The following is a 24,903-nucleotide window of genomic DNA, read 5'->3' on the forward strand; positions in this document are numbered from 1 at the left end:
AATTGAACCAGTAAGCAGCCAGGCTTACATAATTTCTCAAAGTAACATCATCTTTGTGTGACTTTCAGAGACAGAATACTGGGTAAGATGTATAATTCTGGAGGGCTGAAGGCACTATTGGTCATGTTAAAATTTACATTGTTTTCACACTGTTAGAGTTAAAAACAATGCTTATGCCTGCTACTGAACTGTGTAAAAAGGTAGGGGCTGATTGTCAGATCCCAGCATTACCTCATGGAAACATGATATTAATAGGTCAGCTTCTGGACTGCAATGCCTACCCCTGTTCCCTCACAGCCCCCCAAAAAATTTAGCATTGCCTACAAGAAGGCAGCTTGATCCCTTACATACATCAAAGAATCCTCCCAAACAGACAGAAATCAGGTAGAATCAACTGTTTACAAATAAATTTTATTTCTGAACTTACAGTGTTTAAAATAAAATATATCAGTATTTAGCTATTTCTAATAAATGCAAAAATACAAAACTTCCATTTGCTTTACAAGTGCAGAAACATAAATTATAAAATGATAACTTTACCACATACAGTGTTATTTCTCAATGTTTTTACTATCAAAAGAGATTTGTGAAACAAGCACCATAATTTATCTTACAGAAGACTTTTCATCAAAGCAGCATCACAGGGCAAAACAAGTAGGACATTAGTATGGAAATGTAGTAGCAAATCTTTGAATATTTTAAATTATATGAACTGTTATAAATTCTTATAAGCAGTTAAAAAAACTGTTCTATTTTTTTGCAATAGCTTTACCATATAGTCGAATAGCAATTGGGCCATATTTGCTTGTCAACACAAGGAAGACATCTTCAAACATTCCTTCTGCCTTTGGCTTGAACTGGACTGGCACAGCAATGTAATGACAGGATCTAAAAAGGCAATTGTGGGCATAATCATTGTTAATGAACAAGTAAACACTACCTGATAGACAAATTCCTGTCTAGTTTGGATTTTCATCAAAATAGTATACTGGATGTGCACCAGATCATCAAGTTTAGTTTTTTAGATTTGCTTATCTATTTTTACTCTGAAGGACTTTGATCTTCAAGGTAATCTTTTTCCTTCTGATTATAAAAAGTAATACAATACTTTATTGCTGCTAGTTTACCTTGGCAAGCTTGGTCTGCCTCTTAGCAATATTGACAGTGCATAAACTTTATTTAGAGCAAAATTACTACATCTCGTCCCCTCAAACATCACACAAGTACACTAAAATTCCCAACTCTTTTCTGAAATCCATGCATTTGAAGCTACTAAATTCTATTACTACTAATTGCCTCCACATTAAGAAATATTTTGCTGAATTATTGTAAACCAGTACGTCCATCCTCAAACAGCATTTTAGAAATTTTACACTGTTTTTACATTATTCCTCTTCTATTTGGATTACATAAAAACATACCAAATGTAATGGGTGTCTGTGTTAACTGCCAGAAGCCTGGACTGAATTACTTAAAAATACGAGCTGTAAAAGCAATAGCTGAAAATCCTGAGTGGCAGTCTATTGGATTCCATGGCATCCAATAGAAACATCCAGCACTGAAACAGGTAGCAGTAATAGGCACAAACTCAAATAAGGAATTATGAACATCATCACTTAGTAAAAAAAACAGAAAAGACAGTTTTGTTTGCTTTTATTATACCTTCAATTTTCTTTCCTTAACAGTGTATAGTATTTTCCAAAGTCCTCTGGAATGTGCTTATTTCTCCTACTTTTTCTCACAGTGTTCCTACCTTTTCATACTCCTTTTCCATGCACTAATCCAAGCTATCATAATCAGTCTGTGATTTTACCTTCAATTTTACATCCCTTACCTACATATGAATTCATACTACCTAACCTACACACAATTCTCATTTGCTAGTATCATCCTTAGTCCTGAAGTAACCACACCAGCCCTTTTTTTTTTAAACAACATCCTGGTCAATCAAATAACAGTACACACATTTAGAATAAGGACTGGGATGGTACTGTATTTTTTTATCAGGTGAATACAAAAATAAAGTATTAATTGTACCATAGTGAACTACAATCAACAGTGCACCAAAGGAATACAACCAAATCAGTTTCATATCTCATACTCGACTGCTAAGTGTTGTATAACAAATCTGGCAGTATCTGTCTTTTTAACTATCTATGATATACAGGCTGAAGATATTTACTCAGCTCATTAAAAAAAAAAATCAACTTTTTAAAGTGAAGGACATCAGTATGACTATTTAATCTGTAACATGCATTATGTTAAAAAACATACATTTTAGTAGGAATAGACTGTGAAGCTGCATATAACTAGACCACCTGAGAATTTACAGAAGTAAAAGTAAATTCAGTAGAAAGCCAGAAGAGATGCAGAAGTCTGTATCATCTCCAAAATAATATATGTATGCTCCCTGATACATTACATAACACTTACTCAAAAAGAACAATAATGACCACACTCAGACTATATAAAAATCTTAACAGTAAGGTAGATATTGCTCCTTCAAAAAGATGGCCACATCTGGCTGTCAAATTTTAATTTCCAGAATATGTACCATATGACCTCAATGGTACTGAGGCAGAGCAGTTTCTTAGCAAATGACAGCCATATTAAGTTCCTCTTGATCTCTAAATTCAGGTGTCCATTGGGTGGGTGCTAAACGCATTATTGTTCTTCCCTAAAAGCAGACTAAGTCAGACATTATGTATTCTGTTTTGTAACAGTCAGTTGATTCTCACAATCGAGGTAAGACTCATCACACTTGCTTCCTAACCCAAAGGGAAAGATGCTATTTTCATTTCCTCAGCCAACAAGACTGGGAAGTTCAGACTACAGATATTACAGCTCTTTGGGCTACTCCATAACATAAACATTCTCAGAAATTAAGCAACCTGGAAGATTTTTCTCAAGTATAGTAATCAAAAACCATAGTTTCAGAACAAGTAAAATTCTGCTAAAGTTAACTCTTTTTTCTCTTAAAAAAACCCTCTTATTTCAAACTTTCCGCTATGCCTGCACCTCAGTCAGACTCTGAATAATGTACGGCCTTCACAGGTTGTTGCACCAGTTTCAAGTGGTATTTCTGAAAAGTCAGGCATGTCTGAAGCCTGTTTCACAGACAAACTAATCCTCTAATCCTCAAAACATAACACTGCAATAAGTTGAAAAAGAAGAGTATGGGCAGTTAGCCCAGTTTAAGCCATAGTAACCAGATGGTTCATCAATGAACAGTGACTACTGACACCCAGAATGGTGGCTACTGGAAACAAAAATAATTAGTGAAGGGAACAACTCAACAAACAGCTTTACATTCTAGTAGTATCTGGAACATATACTACCTGGTAATCAGATGGCTTCTGAAAGCAATAAAATTGGGACACTTTTGTTTTCAAGCTTTAAGTAGGCATAGTAACCTGGTAGTCCTTCCAGAAACAGAAATTTGCTATTTTCTTAATGGCAAATTCATATTTTTGTATCACTTAAGAGTCATATTGTTAAAAGTATTCTCCTTGCAGTAAAAAAAAATTCTAGTCTGCCAACAAATGGAATTCTTTTGGGTGTAAATTGCAGACAGAATTCCACAGCAGTGCTATGTACTGGTACCTGGGATTGCACAACCAATTGAAGAACTGGCAAAACCACTACACCAAATTCTGAAGGACAAGACTCTTGATATTAGATACTAAGTTTCACTTTCTTTATCTAGATTTAAAACTTGATTACACAGGATTACTTTTAAATTTGGCCCTCAAAATTAAGAGCAGGGAAAAGACCATTTTTACTACATTATATTTTTTGGCAAAAAACATACTCTTATACTCTTATTTACAGACTAATATTCCAAGTTCCTGCAAAGAGTCTTCTTATCCAATTAGTTTTGAACATTAATTCCTAAAATGCCCATGTTTAGAAGGAAACAGTTACCAGTAGCTTTATTGATATTGATGCTTGATGCTATTCTCAAATAAAAGCCATTTAAAACACTTTTAACATTTTTTTAAAAAGCATCTCTCCAAGTCAAGCAAATCTTCTGTTCTTTACGCTTGTAAATGGGAGAGCACTATCTTGACTTCAGAGAAATTATTTTTTTAAAAGATAGGAAAAGCTGGCATTTGCAACCAAAGAAAGAACTGCCAAAGCTATTAGGAAAAAAAAAAGTAGACTGACTCTTAAACTTGTTAAGACTTGTTAAGTCTACTTTAGATAAGTGCAGTAGTAGTTCATAATCTCATGCAAAAAATAAATATTCCAAATAGTTTTTTACAGCATTCCTCAAAAATGTTTTTGAAATATCAAAGTGTCTTCCAGTGAAGTTACTATTTTTTGGTCAAGGATGACTAAATCAAGTCATCCTGTCCTTTGTCTGCTGCTGTACAGCCTCAGACAGATCTAGCTAGTTGTCTTTATTTGGATAGATGTTATCCTGGTCACTACCCCCAAAAAAAGCCCTTCTGTGCGATCTCATATGAAATATTTAATAAAAAGATGACATTTAAATTGAAGCACTAACACCAGCCTAAGAGGAGTTACAACACTTGGCACTGAAAAATGGCCTTAAGAATACCTTGAATACCTCTGGCTAACACCACTACTACCCTGTCTTTGTGATAAATGTGGAGCAGATTAGGAGGCTGTCGTGGTTTGACATGGAAGTGAATTTTTTCTAGGAAGTTGGGTCAAACTAATTAGTGGTCAGGTTTGGATATTGGCACGTGGAGTGACTACTGAAAGTATGGACACACCTCTGAGAACACAGGGGGTTAAAAGTAAGAACTTCCAGGAGAACGCTCTCTTTTGGTTCTAGTCGTCAGAGAGTGCAGACTCCCCCTCTGTCTAACTTTAGGCTGGGTGGGGGAGGGGAAGCTACGCAGCCTTGTCCAGGTAGGCCGAGGGGGCTGAGGGTCTGGAACCCAGCCAGCTCCTGTGGACGGAAGGGTGGAGAGAAGCGGAGATGCCTTTGCCCCCCCCCCATGTAGGAAAGAGACGGAGAGCCTGGCGGCACCTGGAAATCTGCCGGCAGAGGAGAAAGAGAAGGGGGGGGAAATGCCCAGCATGGGAGGTAGAACGCCGGACTGAGATATCGGCCGTCCAGGGAGTCTGAACTTTTAACTCTTTCGAGGGAATGAGGGCTTTTTTTAAAAGTATTACTCCTCCTTGATTTGTAGTAGAAGAGAAATAGTCCGGGACCTGAGATGTTAGAAGAAGAAATATTTAAGTGGGAGGAGATGAAGAAGTAGCTTTTAGCTGGACTTTTCTTGTTAGCCATGGACTGAACCAAAATCTCCTGCAATAGAGACTGCATTTTAGGGGGATGCAGTGGTGACCCAGGGAGACCTGTTTCAGCTTCAAACAGCACAAGAATAGCGAGAAACGAAGAGAGTTGAAGAGAGAATGGTGATACCCTTTGTCTTCAGGAAGAAGATGAGTCCTGTTTTTAGACCCCTCGGCCCCAAGGGAAAATGGGGGGGACTGTAGTCCCAGGATGAAAAACTGAACTGTTGTATCTTTAGGTCCGTGGCAAAGCATCCTTAAAGGAGCCCTATGAGCAGTCTGTCCATGCACGGTGGTGAGAGCACTGTGACATAGAAAGGAGAGTGTCACACTGGCAGATTTTTCTTCCGAGCAGTTGCCATGTGTGACAGGGAAACACAGGGGGGCAGCTGTGTTTCCTAGGGGGCCTGTGGTGCAAGAGAGACTTCTCTCTCCCTTGATAGTTTAAGCATAGATTACCTAAAGGGTAGTAATTTAATCAAGAATCCCGGGTAATGTTTCATAGCTAAGTGTGTTTAGAATTGGGAGGAGGAGGGGTAGTTTTAAAAAGTCTTCATCCTAGATTTAGTTTATGTGTTTTCTGTATTAGTAGTAGTTTAATAAAGTTTTTTTCCTTTGTTATTAAGCTTGGGCCTGCTCTACTCTGTCCCTGATAACATCTCACAGCATTTATTTAAGAAAAGTGCATTTTCATAGGAGTGCTGGCATTGCGCCAGTGTCAAACCATGACAGAGGCAGAATATCTAACTCCATTTACAATTTACTCACAATTTCTGGTCTCTATAGCCTTAGCTTTCCTGTGTTTAAAATGGGAACCTGTTTAAACACTGAGAATGTATGCTGTACCACTTCTAATGAAACAGTTGCATTTCTGCTTCCTGACAATCCCACTGTTGCAGATGAGCATGTGAGGTGCTGTACTTCTTGAAGAGATGACTAATACTCCTGTCACATACTTGCTGTAATGAACTTCACAGATGACTGGGTTTATTTTCAGGGATTGCTAGCACTAACTTAAAAATTTCTTTTAGGCAGGTAAAATGCATAGTTGGTATGACCAGACAATTCCAGTGGCTGCTGAAACCTTGTGTTTGCAGAGAATCTTTGATGGAGCTCTGCAGGTTTGTCAAATTAGAAGCATGATGAAGGCAATTTGCTTGATCTGTTGTGCAGAAAGTATAAATGGAAGGAATGACTTGATTGTGCACAGCATGCCAAATGGTTACATGAAGCATTAGGCTTAACATTAAAAGCAGCAGCACTGTTAGAAACAATTTGCAGGGAAGAAATTGGCAGATGCAGAAATAACTGTGTGGGCTCATTCTGTTTCGAACAGAGATTAGAGAGTTCAGTTTAACAAGAAAAAAAAAAAACAACAACCAAAAAAGCCTCACAAACCACCCCCCGCAACTGGTAACCATAAACAAAAGCATCCAGAATATTAATATGTACATTTTAGCACTGCACTTACATAGGACATATTTATCTTACCAAATTACTTGATTAATTTTTTTGTTATGAGGAAATGTTAGCATATGCATTACTCACCTTAGAGAGTATTTCAAGTGCTTGATGTAGAAAGGCTCCCTGGGCTTTACAAATTTCAGCTGTAATTTAATAAAAAATGCTTAAAAGTGCACTATATTTAAGCCCATTATATTCAATTTATGACATGTGTAAGATAAATCAGGTCACTTACAAATACAGCTTTACACAGACCTAAGGTTCAAAAACACAGAATGGCCATATTTGTTAACAGTAAAGGAATAAAAAATGTAGTTCAATATTTGAATGAATTTAAAAAATGAAAATCAGTAAATCAGAATAATAACAAACCTGTGCAAACTATGATCTACCATACTTTCCTATTAATATATTACAGATACACTCAATTATTCAGTCAGACAAAACAGAAAAATTACACATAAAAATTCTTCAAATATTGATTTTTGGAACTACCAAACTAAGACATGTACTATTGCAATCTTTGTCAAGAGAAAAAGAAAAAACCAGTGCAGTTGAGCAATTGAAAGGACTTACAAGTATCTATTTAAGATGAAGTCTGTCAGACTTACCACGTGTGTTGCACGGGAGTTATTCCGCAAGTGGACCTTTAATGTGCATGCTTCCCCAACTCTGGTTAGAGGAAACACATAGATGTCTTCTGGTGCATATATCCCTTGAATGACCTCTTCTTTTTGTCTGATTTGAAAAGGGATTTAAGATATTAACATTTCTGATCTGTATGATCAGTGTATCTTGACTGCATACTTGAAATAATAGGTGTATTTTCTGAGAATAAATCAGGAAAAATGGAAAGATCCAGAAAACATCAACTCTCTCACCTTAAGTTTTGTAGGCAAGATATTTTAGCCAGAAAGAATAATGAAAGCATCACTATGGCATAAATATACAGGAATTTACTCATATGCACTTTCACAGTCTGAATTTTCCCCCCATATGCTTTACCAGAGACCTATAGTCTTATCAAAGATTGCAGGTTTGACCAAACATTTTACTCTCCTGCCATATTCACATCATCCCATAGCAAAAGAACTGACAATTAACTTAAGACTGAACAGCAAGGTTAAGACATGCAGTACTGTGATTTTCTCAGCATTGACTTTATTGTCAAGTGGGGTGCCCAAAAGGCAAATATACAAAAAGTATACACAGAATGCTACTGCCAATACCAGTTCATTCACCACAGCATATCATAGTTAGACGACTCAGAAGCTCAACTGAAAAGAAAAGGCATGGAAATTGAACAATACAAAGCCACTAAGAGGTTTTGGCAAGTCTGTTTTTTACAGCTGCTTACTCTAACATAGAATCATAGGATCATTCAGGTCAGAAGATACTCAGATGGTCTCTAGCTCAACCTCTTGCTCCAGTCAGGGTCAGGTGTGAGGTCAGAGCAAGCTGACCAGTTAAATCCCAAAAACATTTGAGACAGAGACTGCACAGACTCTCTGTGAAGCCTGTTCCACTACATAGATGTCCCAGTAGTAAAAAGGTTTTGGTTGTGGAGTTAGGTTCTACTCCCACACCCTTTTACCCAGTTGCAGACACACTTGTCAGGTTTTGTCCATACATACCTTATTCTTTTTGGTTTTCCTTCAGAGTAAGCTTTCCTTTCTGGTGTAACTGGAAGCTCAGTTTTTTTAAGGGCACTTGGAGAAAATTTCACAACTGGTGTTTCATTTTCTGCTTTAGCACTCTATTGGCAAAACCAGAGAAGATTGTAAATTTCAAGTTCAAAAGTACTTAAGTATTCAGGAATGTAAGTAATTCTCCTTACCCAATCCAAGACTTTTTATTTAAAGAATAAGCTTTCAGGAGCATGAGAGTCTGGATCATTGAGATGGAAGCAATTATTTAGGAGGACTATGTCAACAGGCTTCTGTGCTTTATGAATACTTATTTATTACAAGACAGATCACAACAAACTAGCAGCACAGGTGGAATCTCAAAAAGGCTGCAAGCAACCAAGATTTTACTTAAAGCCAAAAAACCCCTCACTTCCTCTGCAGATATTATCCCCATATGCCTCAAGAACAACCAAGTTGGCTAAACAACTGCTCAGAAAGAAGGAAGACATAAGTCAGCATTATAATCTGAATTCTCAAAACAGCAAAAAGCTTGGTAATAATTTTGTACCACAAACAATACATCCTTCTCAAAGAAAGGCCTCTTCAGAGAGGCAGAAGCAGATAATGCACTAAATGGTATTTTCTGAATTCAGAAATTAGGCCAAAATATTTATCATCACTAAGATCCCCATTTAGGGTATTCTAACACAAGGAGACCAGATCAGCCAATGGGAATAATTGGACAAATAACCAATTTCAAATTCTGTGCTGCTTAGTGAATCTTGCCAGATATTCTTTGGAGTCCCCTTGGGTCACAACATCTTAAACAAAGTTAAAGAACCAAAAGAACCTCCTACACTTATGGTTGTACAACATTATGTCAATTTTTGAAATGGTGCTGACGTTTTAGACAAGCAGTTGATTCCCTGACGCAGGGAAGATGAAAAAAATAGATTCATCTTCAATAGAGCTGCTATGACAAACTTGTCTTTTAGACATTCATTTCTTCTATTGAAAGAGCTGCTAATCAGTCTGTCAGAAATAGCAGCCATAAAAAAACCTTAATTTTAAAGAATATATTTTTCAGTTGCAAATAATCCATGAACCCCAGTAGAACCTAATAAAGACAAGAAGTATTTGCACATGTGTCTTGTATCAAGAGATTTTATTTTTCCACATAGTGAAAAACAATGGGCATAATGCCTCTGTTATCATTCAAATTCTAATTTATCAAAAAGTAAGTTGACTGCATGAGAATAAGGTACATTATGGAAAATGATCACAAGTTACCCCAGCCTTTATAAGGGCATCTTGAAATACTTCTTTCTTTACCACAGCCTGTACTGACTTCTGCTGTTTCAAATGAGAGCAGTACATTAACACTCCAAACGGTTACAATTGAGTGCTGAAGCTCCAAAGACACCTCAGGAACACAGAAATTTGTATCGCTTGAAAATTGGAATTATTTTGCTCACAGAGTTTAGAAAGGTTTTCTTTCCTCTCACTTTTGAGATACACAAAGATGATGAAGCTTTGTGCTGCTGATACTTTCAAAAAAAATATTTAATGTTACTTATATAAGTTACTTAACTTTTTAAAGTATATAAACCATGTAAATTAAAAAATGGCATGCATTCAACATTTGTAGTATCTTCAAAAAGTAGCAGAAACTCTTTACAAAAGTCCTCAACTTTCTACATGCTAAAGGAGCAGTCAGGACTTTGATGCTGCCTCAGCCTTGTGGCAGGTGCTTGCTAGTTCACCCAGAAGGGACCAATAGTTAGACCCAAATACCAGTCCAAGACTCCTGTGCACAATACTCATTCCCAGCTCAGTGATCTTCAAAGAGCCTCCAGCAGCAGCTCCCAGCAGCAGGAACAAATGTTCCTCATGAAAAGAAAAAACTAAGTTTGAATGACCAGCACTGAGAGGCTGCGGCTGCAGAGCACACAGAGAATCCCTCCTTCCTCTGTCTCTCAGGCTGCTTTTGGAAACATGATGATCTGAACTCCTGACTACAGTTTCCAATGGTGAGGACTGCAAACACATGTAGAGCATAATCAAAATTACAGTCAATTAATTTGTTAGGGAAAAAATTAAAGTGATATGTGCCACTGATTTTCCTAACTTAATGTTCTTTTAGTTCCTTCCTGAGCTCTTTCAAATTTTTCATTACTTCTGAAGTGGTGCTATAAATAAACATCACTCAGTCACTCCAAATGACAGTCAGTCACTCTTCTCACTTCATTCTATCAAAAGTCACATTAACCACAGCTGTAGCCCCCTGCCTCAGCAAAGCCACCAGATTCCAAGTCCTTTTCAAAGTTTTAGTAACACTGCCTGAACTCTTGATCCCGAGAAGGTAACAGATTATGATTCACTTGTCTTGCCTTCTCAGCTAAAAGCTGCAACACTCTAAATGTTCTGTGTTGATCCCTCTTCTGAGCATATGTATGGCTCCCTATCTAGTTGATAAAGACTGTACTTCCTTTTCAAATCTTTCTGAAAATGATCGTGACATGCATTTCAAGTATTTTCTATGAACTTTTTTCCCATGTGCAGAGATGCTATCAAGATCTAATTGTTAACAGCTCTGAAAAAAATCAAGAACAAATCTGACACAGTAGTTCAAAAACATTAATATCAAATCATGCTGCTCAAAGATTTACACAACTCTGACAACTAGTCACGTTTTAAGAAGAGACTTCTTTAAAACTCTAGAGTTCTGTTAAAGAATTAATCTTCTCCACATTTCAACTAGCTTTAAAAAGACAAATTATTTAGATGTTTTCCTCATTTTCAGAAAAATTATGACCAAGAATTTGATGAAAGCTTAATAAAAAACCCTCTAAAACCAAACATTATACAGAACAAAAATCAGAAGCTATTTAATATTAAACCTTTTTACAAGTACTCTTTCAACACAATTTGGAAAGAACAAGGAACCTACAAAGCAAATATAAGGTATGTCAGCAAGAAAGATAAGTAAGTTTCTTTCTACTGAAGCATGCTTAGTACTCCAAAGAATGATCCCAAATATTTGAGTGGACTTCTTAGAAAAATCAAGTCAAACTTTCTGAAGAGGACAGCAAAGCATATATAGCAATCATGCCATACTGAATGTACAAAGCTTTCCACATTCAGCTTATTTAACTAATCATTATAATTAATTCTTCCTTATGATAATAAATCCTCTGTCCTATGTAAATTCCTTTCATATAGATGGGACAAAAAGCAAGGTAAGGAGAGAGTCAGTTACTTTGCTAGTAGTAACCTAGTGAAGGTTACTTAACTATTTATTTACAAAAATAAAACCAGCAAGCAGAAAAACAAACAAAACTGATAGAAATACCTTTGTCCACAGAAACAACTCCCCTAGAATATAAATTTGTCTCTACTCCCTTTGAGCTAAATAAGATTTTATATAATAAATGGTAAAAGATAATGCATTATCACATAAGGAAGAGGAACACAAAAAAAATACAATTTAACCAGCAAAAATACAGCAGGGTTGAGTTCTTTTCCAGATTATACTAATGTATATATGAAAGAGTAGTATAGTAAAATCAAGATGTTATCCAAAAATTGTTCTCAAGACAGTGCTTATAGCTTTTATATACTCACATTTCCAGAAAGGTGAAATTTTAATTTTTGTTTCCTACTCGCATTTCCAACTGAGTAATACTCAAGGTCCCAGAACTGGGAGTAATCTCCTTTATCTCTAGGTGAAAAAATTACAGCAACCTACAAAAAAAAATTGTGGAACACTAATAATCTTCAGAATCTTCACATCTTCACTATTTTACATGTACAAAGTTATGGTTCAGTCAGCACAAAATTTACACGCTACAGAACACACATGGCACACAAAGATGATCATGCAGAAAACTATACAACTAGCTGGTCCTCCTTTTCCAGCAAGTGGAAAAAAATGAATGAAATATGTTGTGCAAGCAATTTTGAACAAAACTTGAGTTCAGATAATCTGCTTTAAGCAAAGCCAGCAAGTGTTGGCACTATTACTTCTGTTAGTAAAATGGAGAGAAAGGGGACCAGGAAAGGAAATATATGCACCTGAAAAAACTTCCTTCATCTGGCAACTAAGTTGTGAACAATTCAACTCCTCCAGCTCCAAATCTATAAGTACACCATGCTACAATTATTAGAAAGCCTAAAATTTAAACCAACTTGCAACCTATGAATTTGATCATTCTTAAAGGTCACCTATGTAACAAAGGCTTGTCTCCATCTAGTGCTGTACCAGGTTAATTCAAGAATAAACTTCAGAACTAAGGTTGAAGGAAGAAGAGAAAGAGAGCAGCAGATTAGAATAGACCACTACAACTATATCTAATTAGCTAATCATAATATCCACTGCAAAAAAAATAGCCAGCCATGACAGCACTGTACTTTATCAGCTCCAGGCCACAGCCTGGCATGCCAATGATGTAAATGTTATTCAAATAGGCCTGAACTAGGATTGCTAAGGCAAATACAATTGTTTAAATTCAAATAATGGCTTGCAATATTATGAAATTACTATGAAACTAAACAGGAATAAGTTTTTTATTCTTGTAAATAGATTACAATTATCTCTATGTAAATAATGTCATAATTATCCATAACAATGAAAAGATAGATGTTAATGAAGATGAAAAGATGAAACTCAAGTAGCATTGTGAGAGAAGATGAGGGAAGAAAGACCCTTACTAACCCATTCAGTCTATCCTTGGATGTGCTTTATTAATTGTGGTTATGAAACCCTCTACTGGGCAGAAGATAAAATTGCAAGTCAAATGAAACCAACTGTAGGAACAGACAACTACTCCTGAACAAGTATAGCAAGAATGCTTCAAGGAATGGAATCAGGTGCTTATACCAGTTTTGAAAGAACCCAGGATTATTTGCCATTTTCTTCTGGAATTTTACAAAACATTCAAAATAATTTTCTGTTCTGAAATACTTTGCCCCTAAAAACCCCCAAACAGTAACATAAACACACTATATCACTTTGAAATCAAACGACTTTGATTGCATGAATTCTTAGAATCAACTCTGCTGAATTAAGCTGATACAGAATATCTGACACAGTCCAGAATCCAATACAGAAAGGCCAACATTTTGTCATTATCAAATAAAATTTATTTCTCATTTAAGATCTTATTTTGCAATTGAGACACACTAATATGCCTGAAATATTTGTAAATGCTTACCTTCTCTTGTCCGTGAACTTCGAGAGTACCAGAAACGTGGGAAAATCTGAAAACAGAGTAAGGAACCCTAGAAACAGTGTCACTTCTATCCACACCCTGCAAATAAATTTATGAGTCAGATTTGAATGGAAAGGAAAAAAAATAGCCTGAAACCACACAATACACCCCCCCCATACACACACCCCTTGCAGAAGACTGAAGAAAATACACCCGATTAAGCTGCTTTTTAATAAAGAATTGATATTGACTCCCTAAAAGCAAATTAATAAAGACTGAAACTACTAAATCCAGTCACCTGTACTACTGACTTACAGTTCAGAGGTGGTGCATTGGCTGGAACATGACATACTCAGTCCCATGGGTACTGGTAAGAGTGCTACATAACCAGTTTTCATTGTTTCACAACAGTAGAGCATAATAATAATTCTAGCATAAAATCAAAAATCATCACAGCATTTTAGACTATCAAAAAATAGAGAAGCATTTACAAATATCAATAGCTAGGCATAGGCAACAGCATTGTATTTAAAATATCTGTGACCTAACTCAAATTTCTACAGAGATACCACGTACAGTGCAATTTCAGCAGCACAAGTCTGGAACAAGACAAGTCTGGCATTCTGGAGCCAAAAAAAGACACCTATCTTTCATTTATGTTTGATCATTTAATGTAATCTGGATGATGATACTGTATGAGCACAAGCACACTCTGTGAAGTAGTCAATGAAGCAGAAACTGTACCAGAGAGCACTGATTGATTCATAGTCAGTAAGCACATCAGGGATGAAAAAAAGGAGCAAAACATTTCCCTGATATGGACAGAGGAAAAAAAACATTTGTAACTGAGGTCATGCTCAAATATATATTCTTTCTTGAGAGGCAGCAGGGAGAGAGAGAGTACAGCAGGAACAGAGAAGATAAAACTAAAACCCAGGGATTTGCATAAAACTCCCAATGCAAGCATTCACTCACTTTAATATAGGGTGGTGCAAAAGATGACAATTTCCACTTTAGATTTTCATTCCCTTTATTCTCCATTTCCAGGTAATTCTCTAAAAGAGAAATATCAGACCAGTATACTAAACATCTCTGTTCAAGTATCCCTGGTGTAAAGAGTTAAGCAGAAACGATGTTTCTTGATGAACACAAGTTTAGTGGAAACAGTTTTCATTACAACAAATCTCAAGGGCAGACTCAAACAAAGCATACTGCCATAAAGTTTGTAAAAGCTTATACACAAGAAATTTAGACTCCACCAAAAAAACCCAAAATATATCCAACCCCTTCCCAAGATATTATTTGATCATTCAGAGACAAAACACAGATTATTCCAGTTAGGGACCAAATAAACTTGTATCAAATAATGTGTTTTGTTACTCAGCACATATATAAATACATGTCTCTTGGCAAGAATTAATAGGACAAGATCTTCTCAGTCTAGAATAGCATTTGAAGTTTAGCTGCAGATATAATTTATAGGAAATTTATAAACACCAAAGTATTATATTACAATCCTTTCATAATTTTAGCAAAATATCCCCAGATATAATTGATAAATTAAGTCTTGCAAGTCCTCAAGTCTGCTGGGGAAAAAAAAATTAATGGCAATGGATCATTAAAAAAACCTTCACTACCTAAAAAAGTAAGTACTACAAAAACAAAAACAAAAAAAACCAACCTGGTACCTAGATAACAGAATGAGAGTTCCATACAGTTAGTTTGAGAATTTCAAGCATTACTGGAACTAAAAGTACAGACCAAGCATTTCAAACTCCATTATCTACCCTATCCTCCTCAATCACTATGTAGCAAGACAAGGACAGCCAGCCTTAAAGCTGACACTCCTATTGTTTTTAGGAAGAGCATTTATTTCTCTGCTAAACAGACAGATTGGTCTCATCTCTTAAGGGCATAAGCACAGATGAGAACAGATCTACTGCAAAGGTGCCTTGAGCCAGAAGAGTTTCAAGTAGACAGAGTAACCTCCTAACACTCTTTTGCCAGGCACAGAATAGCTGCATTAATCATAGTGGCAACTGATTTGCCTGTATGCAAACCTAACTGTGGAAAAAAAGGTGTGACTATACTGTATAAGGAGAACTGGGTGGGGGGAGGGAAAAAAACACACTCCAAAAACCAAAACAAACAACAATAAACACTCCACAAAAACAAACAAAACCCCAAAACAAAAAAACAACAACAAAAAAAAAACAAACAAAAAGCCAAAACACAACCCAAAAAAACCAAAGAGCATTTCAACCTAAAAGCAGAGTGAGGAACTGGTCATTCACACTTATTAGACTAAGAGAACAAAACCAAAGTCAAGGCACTGAAGTTCCCAAACATGCAATATAGTACACAAAGCCTCTGAACACAAGATACTACAGATGCTATATTTAATAATTAATTCCTCTTACCTGAGCTTTGACCAGGTCTTGTTTTAGGAAAAACAATGTTTTTGTTCTTTATGTCCATTTCTGTTAGAGGGACCCTGGGGAGAGGCTTTGGCACATCAACTGTGGGATTTTCAGACTGTGGAGTAATTATATCACATCTTCTACATGGAAAGTCTGATCCAGACACGCTCTGTGTGACAGCCTCTTGAATAAGCACTTTAATAAACTTTGGTACAATTTGGAGAAAAGCAAAGTTTTAAACAGTGAATACTGATATATCAACAAGTCAAACTATTTAGCTTACACATAAGAGCTTATGTTCAGCTTTACATTTCAACAAAGGAAAGCTCTCCTATATTACATCACCAGATCTTCTCCAACCTCTAAAGTTTAAAGATTCTTTGGCAAGTTTAATTTAGGACAAAAGGAATATTCACTGAAATTTTTCTATCTAGGCATTTTAATTCAACAGGAATAATAATTTCAACAAGTTTAACTGACAATTCCGACAACATTCTCTGTTGCAGGTAATGGAAACAGAGCCACCTCATTCAGAAGGAGCTTTGTGTTCACTTTTGCTACATAATTAGAAATTTTTGAAGCTTCAGTTAATGCTAGTAAAATCTCAGAATACTTTTTGCTGATTTGGAGAGGTAGCAAATAAATGACAGAAGCATTATTAACTACCAGATTTCTTATAATTTGATGGGTTTTGCTTCATTCTCTACACTTGTCCTAGTAGATTTCTTAAATCCTTTTCTCATATTGTGGAACATAACGTAGTTAACTACGTGCAGATATCACCACCTTCTCCATAATTTCCCTGTTTATTTGGGTTTTTTGAAGGCAGTTTCCAATTCTGTATCATACCTCACACTTCCCTTCATGCAAAAGGGAAGTAGACACAGTTTTATCCTTTCTATCTATTTCTCTCTCCATGCATTGTTACAAATAATCCAAAACATACACTGACTGTAAAAATAAGAAAAAAAAAAAAAAAAAGAAAAGTCTCTTTCTTTAGGAAAGATTACCAAGGAGTCCTTCTGCTCTTACATAGAAAAAAGAAAAACTTTTGGCTTCATAAATTTTATTTCTATACCTCAATTTTATCAGGGAAATATCTTGGATTAAAATCCATGAAGAGGCAGAACCTGTTCTAGACATTCTTTATCACAGACCTGTCATCCAGAAGGTCAACTTTACCTTAAGGGAGCTCAAAGGGAGCTATGGTGACTTGTCCAATACCCTCTTATACCTTCTTTTATTTTATAATATGATACAAACTACTTTTATGTATGCACATCTACATATATATATTTAGTGTTTTAGAAAATGATGCATAAGGCAGTGGTGGGTGCAGTTTTGTTGGAAATTCAGTTAGTGTTCACATCATAGTATTTCTTCAGAGATGAATGAACCAAAAACATCACTTTACAAAATGGTATCTTGACTACTTTTCTTTATGAGAACTTTACAAATTAAAAGAATAATGGAAGTTGACAGAGCTGCTGACTCAAATCTAAAAGGTTTTAGTAACTTTATTCAAACTGACAAAGTAAAATAAAAAGTTGCAATCTGAAGTCTCAAGTAAATCACTTACCTTTAGTCCATTATCACAATGGATATAGATTAGGCCACTCCAAGGAATTAATGTGGACCTTGTGGCAAGTGATGGATTAGGACTCACCAGAATTAGTGTACTGCCCCTAGAAAAATTAAAAAAAAAAAAAAAACAAAAAAACCAAAAAACAATCAACTAGCATGATTCTCATACTAGAATCAGTATCTACAACATCTGTCACTAGCCCACCCAAAAAAAGGATGTATTTTTAACAAAGCAGATAACTGAGTATGTTCAACAGATAGTTAAATCTAAGGTATTCAGATATGCCAAATATTAGGCTTTAATAGCCATGATTCCAGGATCTTCTTTCACCATCACTGAGAAATCAGATCACCTCTTTTTGTGGCCTAACTCAGTTCAAGAATTCTGCAGGCTCCAGCCCACACAGTGCAGAGTATAAAATATTCTGGCTGGCTCCTATTCTGACAGGTTGACTGGCCTTGACACTGCAAGGAGATGGTCATGAAAAATAGAAAACTGGGCAAGTGTAGCTTGCTGTGCTTAAGTCAGCTGTTCCCACGGGTCTGCTTCCTACTTGCAAACCTCTGTTCTTGATCCAAACTACTTACTTGGACCCAAAACGTGAGGATTCTGCCCACTCTTCTCCAGTGAGCACATTTTAAAATTCTACACTGAAGAAAATTGCTTGCAGAAGGCCTTCAATACCCTCTTTTTAAGAAATCATCCAGACAATCTTGAATTTGGTGTATGAGACACTCAGTATGTCCTTACTTTCACAGATACTGGAATGTTGTTCATTCTTACTGTTTCTTGAGACTATTTTTCTTGGGATTGACTGAATCTGCAATGAGTGGCAGATATCCTAGCCCATCTATGGAACTCTATTTTGTTCTCACTAGTGATGAATGTTTCCCAGAAATTTACATCTACGTGAATATGAAATCAAGTGTGTAAAATGCAATCAGCGAGGCAGGACTGAAGAGAAAGTATGTTTGGGTAAACATCTTCAAAGTTAAAGCAACTACTGAAATACAATTCTGAAAGGAAAACCTATTTTTTGGTGGGAGACTTTTTTTTTGCAAGATGAGAATAGTTTAATAACAGGGTTTTAAAGCTGTTCTGAACTGAACCTTAAAAACACCAGAAATTTAGAAGGGAGAGGTGAGCAGACCTTTCAAGCATAAATTGTGGAAGTCTTTGCTGCCATATGTGAAAAATCTTATATACATATACAATGATATTATGACTACTTTTCCAAGAATACCCTAATTAAGACATGGGCAAGCTGACACTAGCTTGTCATTATTTTCATACCTATAGATACTGAGAAGCCAAAGGTTGAATGGCAAAACCCAGTTTTCTCAAAATAAGAAGTATCCCAAAATCAAGTTGTGAGGAATATCAGCACATCTGCTAAAGAAAATGCTACGTCTCCAGAAGAGAAGCCTTCTGTAAAAACTGTTAATTTGGGGGTTGTTCCTTGGTTGTGGAAGGGAGGAAAAGTTTTTTGATTTTAAATGCACAGCTAAATTTTAAACAAAAAACTACTGTGAGAACAGATATTTAAAGCTTCAGCTTCACTGGCTATTCAGCTCCTTGAAACTTATGAAATAATAATAGTACTTCCAGGCACAGAAAATTCCTGGCATAGAGGTAATTATACTCGTGACAGAAGAACATTCCCATTAATACACAACTGTAAAAGGATAAGGTCCTAAAAAAAGCTAGATTTGCATGTTAGTTGATAAAAGGTCTATACCCTGGAACTAAAATAGTTTCAGGGTGCAGTCTAAGCAAACTAAAGTAAATTCCAAAAAACCAACTAAAATTCCTAAATTAGTTACACACTTCAACTAAAAATAAATTCCTCTGAAACCTCACCACACTTTCACACATAAAGGAACTTATGGAAATATACTTACCCTGGTTCAACATCTCCATGTTGTGGGGTTACAGTAAGGCAGTGAGCTGGCCATGAAAGTTCAAATGTCAACATTTGATTGGAATTGTTGAGAATTTGTACATGTCTAATATCTGCTGTTTCACCTGTAACAGACAAAAAAAGCTAACACACACAAAAATTTACAAAAATGCCCAAGATACAGAGATGCATCAATGAAAAGAAAGTATTTTCTGACCTAATTTTGCCTTCACATTACTTTAAAATCTTCATGGGTATGCAGTGCATTCTGTATACACAGAGCACATTACCTCTGATGATTTATCCAAAATTGTGTTCAAATCAAGTCTGCATAAAGATTACTGGCTAATCCACACTTACAAACATCTTATGCTGTACGTTATCTTAATACTTAAGTGGCTATTTCATTAACTTCAAAAAATACTTACCAATAGAAGGAGATGTCAAAGTCAAATATGCAGGTGTAACAGCCCAAGTCTGTTGAGCATCTGATTTATTCTGAACTAGATCATTAGTTTTCACAGATGAAGAAGTACCCTGAGGTCCTTTAACGGGAAGAACGTCCAAAGGTGCTGTGGTATGTCTGACAAAGTTCTCCAATCTGAAAATAAGAGTGCATTAAGCAAAAACAGTAAAAAAATACCTCATGAGTAATTATAACAGCCTACTCTTAGTATGTCTCAAAATTCTATTACTGAAGTACAATACATGGGCCCTTAATTTAATTCAATTCTCCATTAAGTATAAAACAATCCAGCAGCTATATCAGGACACAGCTTTTTCACAGAATGTTTGGAAGTGGAAGGTACCATTTAGAATGAGAGGAATTAAAATAAATAATTATCTTCAGAAGATAATAATAGAAAATAATTTGAAAGCATATACAGAGAAAACAAGTACTGCCTAGAGAAATAAGGCAATGCAAGATAAATTTCACAGCATGTTGTGCAACACATTCTGGAGATCAGGAAGGACTCGTGGAGATGACCCAGTCCAACACCCCTGCACAAAGGAGGGTCAGCTACAGCAGGTAATTCAGGATATTGCCCAGCCAAGTTTTTAATTTCTTCACAGATGAAAACTTCACAGCCACTCTGGGCAACCTGTTGAGTGCCTAACAACCCTCACAAGAAAACATAAATTACATACATATAAATACTTATTATGGTTCCAGTACCTGTCCAATTCCAATTGAGGTCCAGGACACTGTTGAAAGCCATCCTGATCACAAGTGGAATATCCGACCACAGAAAGGAGAATCTTTTGCATATTTGCATAGAAAAGATGGATATCATTTGTCTCTCGTGGGATATCAAATACTAAAAATGAGAGTAGTAAGAGCAATTCTAGTAAGAAAAATTCTGTAATACTCAGAAATTACACCACAGAGATTTAAGACATAGACCTAGCTAATAATCCATCAGCTAAGAAATCCTATCATTCCAAAACTACTTCCTACAAGTTCAGTTATCAGGTGTAGCTCAACACTAACATCAAATACAATATATAAATCTGAATACACAGCAATTTAAAACTTTTTATTATAGGATATAGTAAATATTATATATATAAAAATATAAAAAAATTATAATATAGTTTCCACCTTTACACAAATGCTATATACTAATTTGATTCTATGCCAAATTAGAGTTAAGCTTTTACTTTTTTCTCCAATAATGGCTTATCAACTTCAAAGGATAGTCCAGAACCCAAGTATCTAATGTTCACTAGGATTTCACCTCAACTAAGATGAATAATAAAAAAAAAATCTTTACTTTTCCAAGTAAAGACAATGTACAATTCATAGAGAAAGAAACAGACCACATTTATTCAGGTGTAGTAGCCTTAGGACAGTAAGTAATTCCACATGTGAATATAACTAGCTCAAGAATAGGGTTTGACAGTAAATTTATTCATGACACTTATAGAATTGAACACTTGGGGGTGCTTTAAGGAACCTTTACAATATACTGTATTCTTATTAATGCATTTCTTACTAATGAGCAGAAGAAAAAGCTATTAAATTTAGGAAGGATAATAAATATATATTTTGGTGTCAGCCAAGTTGCCTGCCTCTCAATTTTCAAATATATCTGTGTACAACAAATTGAATCTTTCCCAATAGTTAATAAGGCAAATACTTTCAAATAAACTCAGCATTTTTAATGCTATAATATTTACAGACTGGGGGTTCGTGTTTCTAGGACAAAAGTACAGAAAATCATTTAAATAAATAGATACTGAATGAAAAAAGGCACATTCTGTTGTAATGAGTTGACCCTGGCTGGATGCCAGGGGCCCACGAAAGCCATTCTATCACACTCCTCCTCAGCTAGACTGGGGAAAGAAAATACAACAAAGCTTTGCCCAGTATAACTGTCCAAATTCAGACTTTTTCTTCTACATTTATTAAAAAAAAATAGTGAAAAAGTAACTAGAATTCAAGCCAAAAGCACATTTGCCACACAGAAACAAGTATTATATTTTTCTTTTAAGAAGTCATAGTCTTACCTTCTGTCACAAGCTGCTCCCCTTGAAATTCTTCATCAAATACAGCGTTTCTCACTAAGTTGTTTTCTGGGATTATGCGTTTTTCTACCTCAGGTTTATGCATCACAGCTCTGTTAGAGGTAAACAGGAGTCATTAAATTAAACAAAGTATTAGAAACAACAAATTGAAAAGACTAATACAAATCGTAAGAACCCAGCATAATTTTCACTTCGTTCCTTGACTACACCAAGCTCAAATCTGGGAGCATCCATTTAAAACTGAAGTCTTTTCACAATCTTAAAATGGTTAAAGAAATACCTGCTCTATTGCTGCAGAGTAAAAGGAAACACTGAAATAATGGTTACCATATGTTTGTCTTTCCATACTTGTTCTCTGCTGTCAGTTACACCTACCTAGATTTTTGATAAGTACATCAGGCATCTGAGTGATGTTTCAATCACCACAGGAAGCAGGAAAATGTTATTCTGGTTACAAGTGAAAGTTTTTTGAGAGGAAAAATTGACTAGTCAATGTCAGAGTGGCAGCAGGTGCCAGCCAACAGCAGGAACACAGAGCCAAGAAGCATGACTGCCAACAGAATAGAAAAGACTGGGAGGCATAGGGATATAAATAGTCCTGGGAAAAATGGGAAGCTACAGGTCAGCAAGAGGAAATCTGGCACTTAGATAAGGTCAGGGCCATGGAGAAGGAAAGAATACCTGAGCATTACTAACTCTCAGTCTAAGATACTTACTGGGCTGCTGACTATATATAATTTTGGAGTAAGGAATTTGGGGCACAAGCTGGCAGATGAGGCAGAGTCCTCATTTCACATTCCTGCCCCTAAGTCCCAAATCATGCTCTCATTCTAGTGCACAATTACAGAATGGGGCTGGACTGCCTTAGAGAGCTCAGTCATTGCAAGACATACACATCTCTTTCAAGTTATCAAGGGAGATGTCAGAAAAACTCCCGCCAAGAAACAACCAGCTAGATCACTACTTTCAAGAATAATATGTCAGCCTGCTGACTAATAAAATCAACAAGTTGTTTTGCATATATAACAACATCCAGAATCTGAATCGAAAGTTTCCAGGAATACCTATGTAGTTGTATTCAGCTTCTAGATGGGTTTTCTGTTGATCTGTAGAGCAAAACTGTTCCCTAAGTACTTCAGCCCTTTAAGAAGGATTCCAAGATAGTGACCATTGCCTCACACAAAACAATTCACACAAAAAATCAGGAACAAGCATCTTCTAAGATATGTAAAATAAGCCAGTTTCCTATCAAGGTGAGGAACTCAGCTATTCCATGAGCTTCGTTTTCAAAGTAATGCAGTTAAATTCAGCTGTGTTTAACACTTCATTTGGATAAGAATAAACACCATGCCTTTCACACATTGTCAGGCAATGACATTTAAAAGCAATAATGAAATAATGCTGCTTTGAAGTTTTGCACTGAGTTATGATTATCAGCACCTTAGTGCTCTACCTAGTCTTAACATTCTGCATTACACTATACCTCATGGACAGCACAAGTCACAAGTGCCACTTATGTCACTGAAAGCAGAATATGCCATTTCTGTGTGTTTGAGTTATACAAACTGAAATGCAGAATAACATGGCCATCATTTAAGATCAGCAATGTATTCTCAACAAGTTTCCTTCGTGTGTCATGAGCATATGTGGATGTTATTTTTCTCATATACACATCTACTCAAACACATTCTTTGTCAACAGAATTCAGCAAACCAAGACATGAACTTTGTTTGGAACTTAATACTTCTGGATTTCAGTACTATTCTTTTCATGAGCTTTTTCTTTAAAAATTGAAGTTGCATACACAGTAGAAAGAGAGATACCAAGACAGAACACAGATCTCTTTCAATACAAAAAGGAAAACATTTCCCCAAAACCCAACACAATTGAATTTAAGCAAGTTAAAATGGAATAAAATATTTAACTAGGATTCTAGCTACAGTATGTAAGCAAAGCCATAAATGAACAAACCCCCATCAAAAATTTATATGTGCAAGGCTTAATAGATCTCTACATATCATCATCACCTTTTAGCTTGTTCTTGCTCAATTTGGAAACATGTTAAAACCATACTCATGGCAGCACATACCCCTAGCTTTAACTTCTTATTAAACACCTGTCTGTTACAACAGCAAAGCACATCTTACCTGCGATACTGCTGCCTAGCAACTTCATCTCCCCAAAAAAGACACAGTGTCGATACCAACATGCTTGGATGGAAGTTCTTTTCCATTGGATTCCATGTTACAGTAATCACCTGATAAAATAAACAGACAACATACTGAGCAAAAAATATATTATTGCTTGCATTAATGTTTGGAATATGAGTCAACAGATTACTACAGTGCAAGTGAAACAGGACAAAAAATGGGTGAGATTTTAACAAAGAACTAGTCAGACATTTTCACCGATGACATTTAATTTAAATTCATAAAATTTGCTCAGAACAAAGCACTGCACTTACTTCATGTGTCCCTTCTCTTAGCACAAACTTCTCTGGAGAGACTGTCATAACCTGAGGATCCATCACTGTTTTTGTCTGCAGGTTTCCCAAGCACAGTGCTTTAACATAGGCAGCCCGGGAACCGGTATTTCTCACATGGAAGGAAGCTTTCTGTAATCTTGCAGACAATGATACTTCCAGTGTAATCATGAAGCTATCTGACAATTTTTTAACGTTTTCTAAAATTATATTGCTTGATCCTCCATATCCAGATAACGGTATCTGGGAGAAAAAAAAAACCACCACCAAAAAAAAACGTACTTAAGTGAAAAAAGCTTCTTAGTAAAAAACATTTATGTACAACTATGGTAAACTATATAGAGTTACAGAAAAAGAAACAAAAACGTTAAAAAGGTGAACCGAAAAGCCCTTGCAAGAAATAGAAAAGCCTAA

The 24,903-nt window shown here is 35.9% G+C and overlaps 1 protein-coding gene across 1 annotated transcript in view; it reads right to left on the reverse strand.

Moving 5' to 3' along the window:
• Positions 1–392: 392 nt before the first annotated feature.
• CEP192 (centrosomal protein 192) overlaps positions 393–24,903 on the reverse strand; it is a 57,763-nt gene continuing 33,252 nt past the window's right edge. The window contains exons 30-44 of the mRNA XM_053939511.1: positions 24,472–24,732; positions 24,155–24,264; positions 21,990–22,099; positions 20,656–20,797; positions 19,907–20,079; positions 19,480–19,603; positions 17,573–17,678; positions 15,994–16,198; positions 14,549–14,628; positions 13,577–13,672; positions 11,988–12,107; positions 8,370–8,491; positions 7,347–7,473; positions 6,820–6,878; positions 393–888 (exon numbers count right to left, since the gene is read on the reverse strand). Of these exons, the coding sequence (XP_053795486.1) occupies positions 750–888; positions 6,820–6,878; positions 7,347–7,473; positions 8,370–8,491; positions 11,988–12,107; positions 13,577–13,672; positions 14,549–14,628; positions 15,994–16,198; positions 17,573–17,678; positions 19,480–19,603; positions 19,907–20,079; positions 20,656–20,797; positions 21,990–22,099; positions 24,155–24,264; positions 24,472–24,732 (1,974 nt within the window). The 3' untranslated portion in view covers positions 393–749. The remainder of the gene's footprint in view (positions 889–6,819; positions 6,879–7,346; positions 7,474–8,369; positions 8,492–11,987; positions 12,108–13,576; positions 13,673–14,548; positions 14,629–15,993; positions 16,199–17,572; positions 17,679–19,479; positions 19,604–19,906; positions 20,080–20,655; positions 20,798–21,989; positions 22,100–24,154; positions 24,265–24,471; positions 24,733–24,903) is intronic.

The sequence above is a fragment of the Vidua chalybeata genome, chromosome 1 (assembly GCF_026979565.1).
Source record: "Vidua chalybeata isolate OUT-0048 chromosome 1, bVidCha1 merged haplotype, whole genome shotgun sequence".
Classification (NCBI taxonomy): Eukaryota; Metazoa; Chordata; class Aves; order Passeriformes; family Viduidae; genus Vidua; species Vidua chalybeata.